Source organism: Meles meles, chromosome X, assembly GCF_922984935.1.
Source record: "Meles meles chromosome X, mMelMel3.1 paternal haplotype, whole genome shotgun sequence".
Taxonomy (NCBI): Eukaryota; Metazoa; Chordata; class Mammalia; order Carnivora; family Mustelidae; genus Meles; species Meles meles.
The window spans coordinates 88,289,229-88,301,777 of NC_060087.1; the positions used below are offsets into that span (position 1 = coordinate 88,289,229).

The window sequence follows — 12,549 nt, forward strand, 5'->3', positions numbered from 1 at the left end:
AAGTCAGTCCTCATGTCCAAGTTGACTTCCGTTTTCACAACTATATTAACAGCATTTAGCTTAGGGTATTGGTAAGGCCCAAGTTGCAGTTGCAGTTTCCATGTGGACAAGTTATTATCATCATCCAGCATTCCTAACAACTAGCCATCTAAAAATATCTTGACCACTAAGGATGAACAGATTGTTGGGTGAAGAACTCAGAAATTCTTGCCTTACTAATAGTGGGTCAGGAGTCTCATTGTTATTCTTAACCAGCACAAGGGCTCCAGATGACTATATTTCTTCTAGATGCTTCGGGGTAGTCCTATGATGTCTTTCATGGACAATTATCCTTTTTAAATATGTTACTTCTGATACTAACAGTCCTCTGAAGTGAATAACAGAGTATCACTTTATAATTACTAACCACTGGCATTTTTAATTACAAAAGGCCCTGTGTATCTCTCTCTGCCTTATTAAATTATGACTTTACACCTACTCTTAAATAACAATTATTACCTTTAAGCATGCATTTTTAATCAGGAAATATAATAAGTTGTACCTGATTGTTCTGGAATGCATCATTTTCCTTATATATGCTATTCATATAAATCATCTTCCTATTTTTTGGACCAAAACAGCCAATTCATATCAGGCATTAGCTTTTCTTAATTTTCTTAATTTTGGTCTTTATCCTTTCTGAGTAATCCTTGTCTCTGGCTTACTAGTGTCAATGAACTTTCTGAGATCAGTTTCGTAAACCAAGAGGTGTAGACGGGGTCAACATGATGCCAGGTATCTGAATCAAATGTGGAAAAAGTCAGATGTTTATCATGCAAACTGCCAAATATCTGGTTACATTTGAAAGCACTCATTAGCAGAATGTGAGCAATTAACATTTTTCGTTTCTTACCCAAGTGTCTGTTAGAGTTTAAATACAACCTTGATGTGTCACTAGATAGAGAGAAAATAGTGTAGTAAAGTTAGTGTAGTTTCGAGAAACTATAGTGACTTTATCAGCATGAAAATGCTTATTTTTTTAATGTAAAATGTTTACTTTTTCTTTCTAAATAATCTACTGTGACTGCCTCGTTGAATGTCAGAATAGCCTATTTTTTGGTTAGCTAAAAACTATTTTAAGTAGAAACCTAATGATATAAATCTAAATGAGGTGAGGCAATACTACATGGTCCTATCTACTAATGTTGGCAGAAATTAAATCTGCCTTACTGATGGATGCTGGCTCATTTTATGTGCCCTTTCTCAAGTATTTACTATATTAGATGAATGAACAATTAATAGAAACCAAAATCATTTAGAATTGAAAAAGTATTAGAACACTATGACATTACAGTCCAATTGTAAAGCGAAAACAACATACTTACTTGGAGGTACTTTTGACACTTGAGACATTTTATTGATGTGTTTATGTGTATTACGACTTTTGAAAATCTAGAGTTACCTTAAAAGGGTGAGTGAGTGAGAAGTTTGAGCTTAAATTCTGAGTGATAAATTTGGACTTGATATAAAAGTAATATGAAAACATAAAAAGAGCATTAAATTAGCAGTTGAGGGACCTATATTCTGATTATAGATATTCTTTAATTTGACATAAAATTCTTAGGGAGTTGATTTTTCCTCTCTGAGGTACAGATTCCTCAAAAATAAAATTAGAGTGTTTATTATATAATCCCCAGAATCTGTTATTATACTAAAATTCAAGGATACTATGAGAAATTGTGATTAAGCAGTTCTAATGTTATACTATAAGTAATCATGAAAATACAATCTAATTATGAAAATCAAATTTCATAAGTTTGATTTTTAGTCAACTATCTTTATATGAAGAAAAGCATTTTCCCATGAATTAATAACTCAAAGGAATTTACAATAAAAAATTTTACCAAAGTATTTCATTGTCTTTAAGGTCCAAGAAAGATCTACTTCAAAGCCTTACAATCAGGATTGTGAACACCATGTCAAGATCTCTTCAAAGTATGTGTCTCTGATTTCTATATTTCAATTACTCACTATTTACTATCACATGGAAAATTAAAGCATATTTATTTGATAATAAGTTTTATGTAAAGTCAAAACTAAAAAATATTAATGACAACATTGTCACTAATGATATCATCATCTTACACTTAGAACCTTAACTATAGTAATTCATTAACTAGGTATTTCATATTTGGATATACTGTAGTCTCAGTGTCATTTAGTTTAATAATTAGCTGATAAGACCCAAATTTAATAAAAGAAATGTCAATTAATTATTTGAAAGCTTTCAATTGGTACTTTAAAAGAAAAAGATGTGGGGCGCCTGGGTGGCTCAGTGGGTTAGGCCTCTGCCTTCGGCTCGGGTCATGATCCCAGCGTCATGGGATCGAGCCCCATATCGGGCTCCCTGCGTGGCGGGGAGCCTGCTTCTCCCTCTCTCACTCCCTCTGCTTGTATTCCGTCTCTCTCTGTCAAATAAATAAATAAAATCTTTAAAAAAAAAAAAGAAGAAGATGTGAAACTTTATATGTATCATGCACTTCAATTATACATTTTGTCATGTAATATATCATTAATATCATGTATATGTACTACATGTTAAAATACACACAGAATTCCTAACTTCAGAGGTTAATGCCATGGAATGGGCAAGCTTAAAATGACTTATGGGGAAAATCAAATCTAAAACTCAGTATTATAGCAATGATATATTATACTGGTAACTATATTTTATATCTCTATATATTGGTGATCAGTAATTTTTGAAGATCATATTTCATATTTTAGATGTCATGTGCAAAGCATTATATTTGAAAGCTAAATAAAGTTGTTTATTTACTTGTTTACTTATTTAAGATTTATTTATTTTAGAGAGAGAGAAAGAGCATGAGCAAGAGAGGCAGAGGGAAAGGGAGAATCTGAAGCAGACTCCATGCTGAGCACAGAGCCTGACATGGGGCTAGGTCTCACAACCCTGAGATCACAACCTGGGCCAAAACCAAGAATTGGATGCTTAACTGACTGTGCTACCTAGGTGCCCCTGAAAGCTAAATTTTAATGTAGATTTTCCTTGAAAATCATACCCCCTCAAACTCCAGATTATAATGGATAGATCTTAGCCTATATTCATTCACTCAGTCATTTGCTAAATATTTATTGAGCACCTGCTATATTCAAGATACTGGACTGTATGGTCAGATTGTATAGAGTTGATGGTATGTAGCATATATATTACTACCTCATTATTATTTAAAACCCTGTATGTCCTTAGACTTACCTTGTGTGCAGAAATCTTGGAAAATTAGAAAGCAAGATTAGGAACTTTTGCTTTCTCTGCCGTCAGTGAATAAGTTTTCATGGTCCTTCTGACCACAAAGGGAGAAAACAGCTTAATTTTGTATATCTTTTTGGTATCATGGGATATGTCTTTAACAAAATCTAATACATAACAATTAATATTGCTTTAAACTGGAATTGGCTCTTCCATTAGAAAAAGATTTTTTAATTTATGAATAACAAATATATTGAGTCCTTCTAAAATGTAGGGTCATAGAAAAGACTCTTGTCTGTTCTAGGCTGAGATCAATAACCAAAGCCTTTTCTATATAGAAATTCCAAAGTGACATAAAATTTAACTTTTAACTTAAAGTTTAACTTAGCACAGGTCCAAAAAAGCTTTCTAAATATTCCCTGAATTTGAATATTAAAAACAAAAAGTTATTATATTTATGTCTATCCATCTATCTAAATCAGGAACAGGACACTTAAAAATGTAAAGGCCAAATCAGGATGATAATAGTGGAATATTTGACATAACAGTAACAGCTTCTTATATTGTTAAAATCCTCACATAGACTATTATATTTATCACTGTGTTACTAGGTATATAATGTCTGAGTATTACCTGAAAGAAAGTTTATTGAATTTTTAGAAATTAATATGATATGTGAAGGAAATGTAAACTATATGGAAACATTTTATCTATATTTTGGAAATTATTTATCTGTTCTAGATAAAATAGCACAGTTGAGGAAAAATGGGAATTTGAAGTATTTCTTAAGCTCTACTTCTTTTTAGTTTGATATATACCCATATACCTAAAATTTTTGTTGGTCTTGATTTTGAGCTGTATATTCCCTTTGTGAGTATTAGGACATGGCGTATGGTTTTCTGTCTTTCATTTAGTGTTCCTCAGCAGTCTGTTTTGGAACAATCTCAGAAGCCCATTGACATCAGACAAAGAAGTTCGCAAAATCTTCAAAACTGCCCAGCAGCATCAGGTAATGCAAAGCACAGAGTTTAAACAGTCAAAACACAAAGCTAATGTTTAACAGTTTGTATTTCAAAAGTGAAGAAAGAACTTCAAGAAGTAATGAGTCAAAAGTGTTAGGGAAGCCACATAGAATTAAGAACAAGAGGTCACTGAATTTGGCAACTGGGTGCTCAGTGGTGACCTTTAGAAATGGAAAATAATTTTTCTAAAGTTTTTTTTCTTTAAGTTGTGTAGTAGTTAGGAATGTGTCTGGGGGTGGGTGTCAACTTTGATTTCCATACCATGTATGAAAAATACGGGAAAGGAACTTGAGAGAGAATTAACAGACTAAAATTTATAGGCAAACCTTTAAATATTGAAGTATTAGATAGAGTAGTTGTGGGCATGTGTTTTATTTATCCATTTATTTCACCACCCCAAAGTAAGATATATACAGTGTCTCATAAACATCCTTAAATGTTAGAAATTGGTGTTTTTACTCAAATGCATGAAAAAGTTATAAAACCATAGAAAATGTTTCTTTTGAAGGCTGCATAATATTCCATTGTGTATATATACCACATCTTCTTTATCCATTCACCTGTTGATGGACATCTAGGTTCTTTCCATAGTTTGGCTATTGTAGACACTGCTGCTATAAACATCCGGGTACACGTGCCCCTTCGAATCACTATGTTTGTATCATTAGGGTAAATACCCAGTAGTGCAATTGCTGGGTCATAGGGTAGTTCTATTTTCAACATTTTGAGGAACATCCATGCTGTTTTCCAGTGTGGTTGCACCAGCTTGCATTCCCACCAAGAGTGTAGGAGGGTTCCCCTTTCTCTGCCTCCTCGCCAGCATCTATCATTTCCTGACTTGTTAATTTTAGTCATTCTGACTGGTGTGAGGTGGTAGTTCATTGTGGTTTTGATTTGTATTTCTCTGATGCCGAGTGATGTGAAGCACTTTTTCATGTGTCTGTTGGCCATCTGGATGTCTTCTTTGAAGAAATGTCTGTTCATGTCCTCTGCCCATTTCTTGATTGGATTATTTGTTCTTTGGGTGTTGAGTTTGCTAAGATCTTTATAGATTTTGGATGCTAGCCCTTTATCTGATATGTCGTTTGCAAATATCTTCTCCCATTCTGTCAGTTGTCTTTTGGTTTTGTTAACTGTTTCCTTTGCTGTGCAAAAGATTTTGATCTTGATGAAATCCCAATAGTTCATGTTTGCTCTTGCTTCCCTTGCCTTTGGCACTGTTCCCAGGAAGAAGTTGCTGTGGCTGAGGTCAAAGAGGTTGCTGCCTGTGTTATCCTCAAGGATTTTGATGGATTCCTTTCTCACATTGAGGTCCTTCATCCATTTGGAGTCTATTTTCGTGTGTGGTGTAAGGAAATGGTCCAATTTCATTTTTCTGCATGTTGCTGTTCAATTTTCCCAAGACCATTTGTTGAAGAGACTGTCTTTATTCCATTGGACATTCTTTCCGGCTTTGTCGAAGATTAGTTGACCATAGAGTTGAGGGTCTATTTCTGGGCTCTCTATTCCGTTCCATTGGCCTGTGTCTGTTTTTGTGCCAGTACCATACTGCCTTGATGATGACAGATTTGTAATAGAGCTTGAAGTCCGGAATTGTGATGCCACCAACTTTGGCTTTCTTTTTCAATATCCTTTGACTATTCGAGGTCTTTTCTGGTTCCATATAAATTTTAGGATTATTTGTTCCATTTCTTTGAAAAAAATGGATGGTATTTTGATAGGGATTGCATTAAATGTGTAGATTGCTTTAGGTAGCATAGACATTTTCACAATATTTATTCTTCCAATCCAGGAGCATGGAACATTTTTCCATTTCCTTGTGTCTTCCTAAATTTCTTTCATGAGTACTTTATAGTTTTCTGCATATAGATTCTTAGCCTCTTTGGTTAGGTTTATTCCTAGGTATCTTATAGTTTTGGGTGCAATTGTAAATGGGATTGACTCCTTAATTTCTCTTTCTTCTGTCTTGTTGTCAGAAATGCAACTGATTTCTGTGCATTGATTTTATATCCTGACACTTCACTGAATTCCTGTACAAGTTTAGCAGTTTCAGAGTGGAGCCTTTTGGGTTTTCCACATATTGTATCATATCATTGGCAAAAAGTGATAGTTTGACTACTTCTTTGCCGATTTGGATGACTTTAATTTCTTTTTGTTGTCTGATTGCTGAGGCTAGGACTTCTAGTACTATGTTGAATAGCAGTGGTGATAATGGACATCCCTGCCGTGTTCCTGACCTTAGCGAAAAAGCTTTCAGTTTTTCTCCATTGAGAATGATATTTGTGGTGGGTTTTTCATAGATGGCTTTGATGATATTGAGGTATATGCCCTCTATCCCTACACTTTGAACAGTTTTGATCAGGAAGGGATGCTGTACTTTGTCAAATGCTTTTTCAGCATATACTGAGAGTATCATATGGTTCTTGTTCTTTCTTTTATTAATGTATTGTATCACATTGATTGATTTGCGGATGTTGAACCAACCTTTCAGACCTGGAATAAATCCCACTTGGTCGTGGTGAATAATCCTTTTAATGTACTGTTAGATCCTATTGGCTAGTATTTTGGTGAGAATTTTTGCATCTGTGTTCATCAAGGATATTGGTCTATAATTCTCTTTTTTGATGGGATCCTTATTTGGTTTGGGTATCAGGGTGATGCTGGCCTCATAAAATGAGTTTGGAAGTTTTCCTTCCATTTCTATTTTTTGGAACAGTTTCAGGAGAATAGGAATTAGTTCTTCTTTAAATGTTTGGTAGAATTCCCCTGGGAAGCTGTCTGGCCCTGGGCTTTTGTTTGTTTGGAGATTTTTGATGACTGCTTCAATCTCCTTACTGGTTATAGGTCTGTTCAGGTTTTCTATTTCTTCCTGGTTCAGTTGTGGTAGTTTATATTTCTTTAGGAATGCATCCATTTCTTCCAGATTGTCAAATTTGTTGCCATAGAGTTGTTCATAATATGTTCTTATAATTGTTTGCATTTCTTTGGTGTTTATTGTGATCTCTCCTCTTTCATTCACGATTTTATTGATTTGGGTTCTTTCTCTTTTATTTTTGATAAGTCTGGCCAGGGGTTTATCAATCTTAATTCTTTCAAAGAACCAGCTCCTAGTTTCTTTGATTCGTTCTATTGGGGTTTTTTTTTTTTGTTTGTTTCTATTTCATTGATTTCTGCTCTGATCTTTATTATTTCTCTTCTCCTGCTGGGTTTAGCTTTCTTTGTTGTTCTTTCTCTAGCTCCTTTAGGTGTAGGGTTAGGTTGTATATTTGAGACCTTTCTTGTTTCTTGAGAAAGGCTTGTACCGTTATATATTTTCCTCTCAGGACTGCCTTTGCTGTGTCCCACAGATTTTGAACAGTTGTGTTCTCATTATCATTTGTTTCCATGAATTTTTTCAATTCTTCCTTAATTTCTTGGTTGACCAGTTCATTCTTTAGAAGGATGCTGTTTAGTCTCCATGTATTTGGGTTCTTTCCAAATTTTCTCTTGTGATTGAGTTCTAGCTTCAGAGCATTGTGGTCTGAAAATATGCAGGGAATGATCCCAATCTTTTGATACCGGTTGAGACCTGATTTTTAACCCAGGATGTGATCTATTCTGGAGAATGTTCCATGTGCACTAGAGAATAATGTGCATTCTGTTGCTTTGGGATGAAATGTTATGAATATATCTGTGATGTCCATCTGTTCTAGTGTGTCATTTAAGGTCTTTATTTCCTTGTTGATCTTTTGCTAGGATGATCTGTCCATTTCAATGAGGGGAGTGTTAAAGTCCCCTACTATTATTGTATTATTATTGATGTGTTTCTTTGATTTTGTTATTAATTGGTTTATATAGTTGGCTGCTCCCATGTTAGGGGCATAGATATTTAAAATTGTTAGATCTTCTTGTTGGACAGACCATTTGATTATGATATAGTGTCCTTCCTCATCGCTTGTTATAGTCTTTGGCTTAAAGTCTAATTGGTCTGATATAAGGATTGCCCCCCAGCCTTCTTCTGATGTCCATTAGTATGGTAAATTTTTTCCACTCCCTCACTTTAAACCTGGAGGTGTCTTTGGGTCTAAAATGAGTTTCTTGTATGCAGCATATTGATGGGTTTTGTTTTTTTTTTTTAAACATTCTGGTACTCTGTGTCTTTTGATTGGGGCATTTAGCCCATTAACATTCAGGGCAACTATTGAGAAATATGAGTTTAGTGCCATTGTATTGTCTGTAAGGTTACTGTTACTGTATATTGTCTGTTCCTTTCTGATCTACTACTTTTAGGGTCTCTCTTTGCTTAGAGGACCCCTTTCAATATTTCCTGGAGAGCTGGTTTGGTGTTTGCAAATTCTTCTAGATTTTGTTTTTCCTGGAAGCTTTTTATCTCTCCTTCTATTTTCAATGATAGCCTAGCTGGATATAGTATTCTTGGCTGCATGTTTTACTGGTTTAGTGCTCTGAATATATCATGCCAGTTCTTTCTGGCCCGCCAGGTCTCTGTGGATAAGTCTGCTGCCAATCTAATATTTTTACCATTGTATGTTACAGACTTCTTTTCCCAGGCTGCTTTCAGGATTTTCTCTTTGTCGCTAAGACTTGTAAATTTTACTATTAGATTATACGGTGTGGACCTGTTCTTATTGATTTTGAGGGGGGGTTCTCTGCATCTCCTGGATTTTGATGCTTGTTCCTTTTGCCATATTAGGGAAATTCTCTACAATAATTCTCTCCAATATACCTTCTGCTCCCCTTCTTCTGGAATCCCAATTATTCTAATGTTTCATCTTATGGTGTCACTTATCTCTCAAATTCTCCCCTAGTGGTCCAGTATTTGTTTTTCTTTCTTTTGCTCAGCTTCTTTATTCTGTCATTTGGTCTTCTATATCACTAATTCTTTCTTCTGCCTCATTTATCCTAGCAGTAAGAGCCTCCATTTTTTATTTCACCTCATTAATAGCTTTTTTTATTTCAACTTGGTTAGATTTTAGTTCTTTTATTTCTCCAGAAAGGGCTTTTATCTCTCCAGAGAGGGTTTCTCTAATACCTTCCATGCCTTTTTCGAGCCCAGCTAGAACCTTGAGAATTGTCATTCTGAACTCTAGATCTGACATATTATCAATGTCTGTACTGATTAGGTCCCTAGCCTTCGGTATTGCCTCTTGGTTTTGTGTGTGTGTGTGTGTGTGTGTGTGTGTGTGTGTGTGTGTGTGTTTGTGGTGAGTTTTTTCGCCTTGTCATTTTGTCCAGATAAGAATATATGAAGGAGCAAATAAAATACTAAAAGGGTGGCAAAGAACCTAGGAAAATGTGCTTTAACCAAATCAGAAGAGGACCCCAAATCTTGGGGGGGAGAAAGGGGATAAAAAGAAGTTCAGAAAAAAAAATTTAAAAAAGAAAACAAATTTTAAAAAAATATAAAAAAGAAAAATATATATATATATTAGACTGGTGACTAGAACACAGTCACCCACTTAATTTTGGGAGTATTTTGGTCTCTTAGAAGAAACTACCTCCCAAAATTTTAAAAAATGAAAAACATATATAAGGGTAAACACAATGAAGGGATGGAATATGCCTATAAAGATGAAAAAAAAATTTTTTTAATTTCTAAAAAAGGAGTTGATAAAGTAAGTTGGTTGGGAGAATAAAGAAAAAGAAAATGGAGAGATTTTGCTTGGGCTGGAGACTAGAACAAGCCCAGAGCTAGATTTAGGGCATATTTTGATCTATTAGAAGAAGTTGTACCCCAATTTTTTAGAAGAAAAAACCCTATGTGTTTACAAAAAATAAAGTTAGATACAATGAATGATAAAATATGACTGTAATAATGAAGGTTCAAAAAAGATTATTATTTTTTTATAAAAGGTATTGTTAAGATAAACTAGTTAAAAAACGTTAAAAGTGGAAAGGGTAAAAGTTAAAAAAAATTTCAAAGAAGAAAAAAATAAAATAAAATAAATATCAAATTAACTGCAAGACTAAGGAATCATGGGGAGAAAGCCATCAATTCCATGCTTTGCTTTCTCCTCCTCTGGAATTCGGCTCTTCTCCTTGGTACGTGAACTTGGTCCTGGATGGATTTCTTGTTGATCTTCTGCAGGAGAGGCCTATTGTAGTGATTCTCAAGTGTCTTTGCCCCAGGCGGAATTGCACCATCCTTACCAGGGGCCAAACTAAGTAATCCGCTTGGGTTCACTTTCGGGAGCTTTTGTTCCCTGAACGCTTTCTGTAGAGTTCCGGAGGACAGGAATGAAAATGGCGACCTCCCAATCTCCGGCCGGGAGGAGCCAAGGGCTCCGGGCCTCACTCCTTAGTGCACCCTCAGAAACAAGTGCTCAATCACTCCCATGTCCCTGGCCTCTGGCTGTGCTCCGAGCTCACCAGGCCTGTGAACAGCTCAAGGTATCCTTGAGCTGAGAGCTCACTCCTCGGCTCTGTCTCTGTAGCCAGCTTCCTCACTCTAATACCTGCAAGCTCTGCGACACTCAGACACCCCCAATCCTTCTGTGAACCCACGTGGGCTTCACCCCAGTTTAGCCTCTAGAGCGATGTCCCTCAATGGAGCAGACTTTTAAAAGTCCTGATTTTGTGCTCAGTTGCTCTGCCGCTTGCTGGGAGCCGGCCCCTCCCCCCGCGGTCTATCTTCCAGTCGCTTTGGATTCACTTCTCCGCCAGTCCTACCTTTCAGAAAGTGGTCGATTTTCTGTTTCTAGAATTATTGCTGTTCTTCTCTTCAATCTCCTGTTGGATTTATAGGTGTTCGCAATGGATTGATAAGGTATCTAGCTGATCTCCTGCTACCTGATGTTGTCTCAGCCTGCTACTTCTCCGCCATCTTGACTCCTCTCCTATTTTTTAAATATTTAAGTAATTTCTACACCCAGCCAGGGGCCCCTAAATTTGCATTTTAAATGGAAATATTTACACTATGGAATCAAGCTACATATTATAACAACTAACCAAATTAAAACTAAACTTAATTGCAAATGTTCACTAGCCATGTGTGACTACTGGCAAATGTATTAGACATGCAAATACAGAACATTTCTATTACTGCAAAAAGTTCTAGTGCACAACATCACTATAGAAATATTCCTAGCTTTATAAAAAGGGTTAAGTTTTGTCTCTTTTCAGTTGTTTGCTTTTCAACTCTATTGAAATACTTCAAGATATATCATTGAGTGGAAATTGGGGGATTAAGATTGTAGGGTCAAATCTCCTCTTGAGAATTTTGTCTAGTCTATCATCTTCTAATACACTGTCGGGCTCTTTTTCTGCTGGTTAATATGGGAGCCCAGTGATAACCACCTAGCTCTTCCTATTCTTGGTACATATTATTATTATTATTTTTTTAAATGTAACTGTCTACCAGTCTTAGTGGGTATCTTCCCACACAGATAGAAATATTTAGCAAGTGTACACTTAATATTGAAAACAGAAAAGCCATATAGATCTACAGACAACAAAACCTTGAGCCTGTCACTCCCCCAGCAAACAGAATCTAGGATCCTGGCCGCATGAGGGTTTATTAGGTGATATTTCCTGAATGGAAAAAGGCAACAAGAAAAAATACCAAGTTATTAAACCAGTACACTATAAAAGTGAAGGGAATGGCTGCAGTCATCGCTGTTACTAATATCTTCTTGTCATTCCACAGACTCTTCTTCTGAGGAAGAGAGTCCTGTGACCTGGAGGAGGTCCCAGTCATCACCGCCTTATTCCACTATTGATCAGAAGTTGCTGGTTGATGTCCATGTAGGTTTTCATCTTAACTCTTAACACATTGATCTGTTTTTTTAAATGTTTTTCAACTTATGTATTTTCATCTTCACTTGAGGTAAAGGTCAAAGTGTTCAGTTTTTAAATTAATCTTTCAAAGATAGATTTCCATTGTTATGTGAGTATGCGGAATATGAAATCTAGAAATTAAATTTGAAGTGGAGAAATATTTAGTTGATTGTAAAATATTTTATATTAACATTCTTTTATCAGAATATATTCAGAGGAGTGATAAAAAGGTCTTTGTAGAAGCTAATCTCAAATCAAGGAGTAGAAGATAGATGTTCACTTTTCATCTAATATAATTTCTTGGATGATAACACAATGCATAAAAATAAAACAATTAGGGAGAAATAAAATGCCCTCTGATAGCATATAACATTCTTCCAATTGTTTTTGCCCTATGCTTTCAGGTCATTTCATTTTATTTTTGTAATTACTCCTACCCTACCATATACACAATCTCTTTCAGATTGCCTAAAGGTTGATTATATGACACTTACCATACTTAAA

General features: G+C 35.3%; 1 protein-coding gene across 1 annotated transcript in view; it reads left to right on the forward strand.

Moving 5' to 3' along the window:
• The window catches only part of NRK (Nik related kinase), a 155,549-nt gene that overhangs the window by 110,282 nt on the left and 32,718 nt on the right, over window positions 1-12,549 (forward strand). The window contains exons 15-17 of the mRNA XM_045994442.1: window positions 1,907-1,974; window positions 4,165-4,259; window positions 11,915-12,012. Coding sequence (XP_045850398.1) covers window positions 1,907-1,974; window positions 4,165-4,259; window positions 11,915-12,012 — 261 coding nt within the window. The remainder of the gene's footprint in view (window positions 1-1,906; window positions 1,975-4,164; window positions 4,260-11,914; window positions 12,013-12,549) is intronic.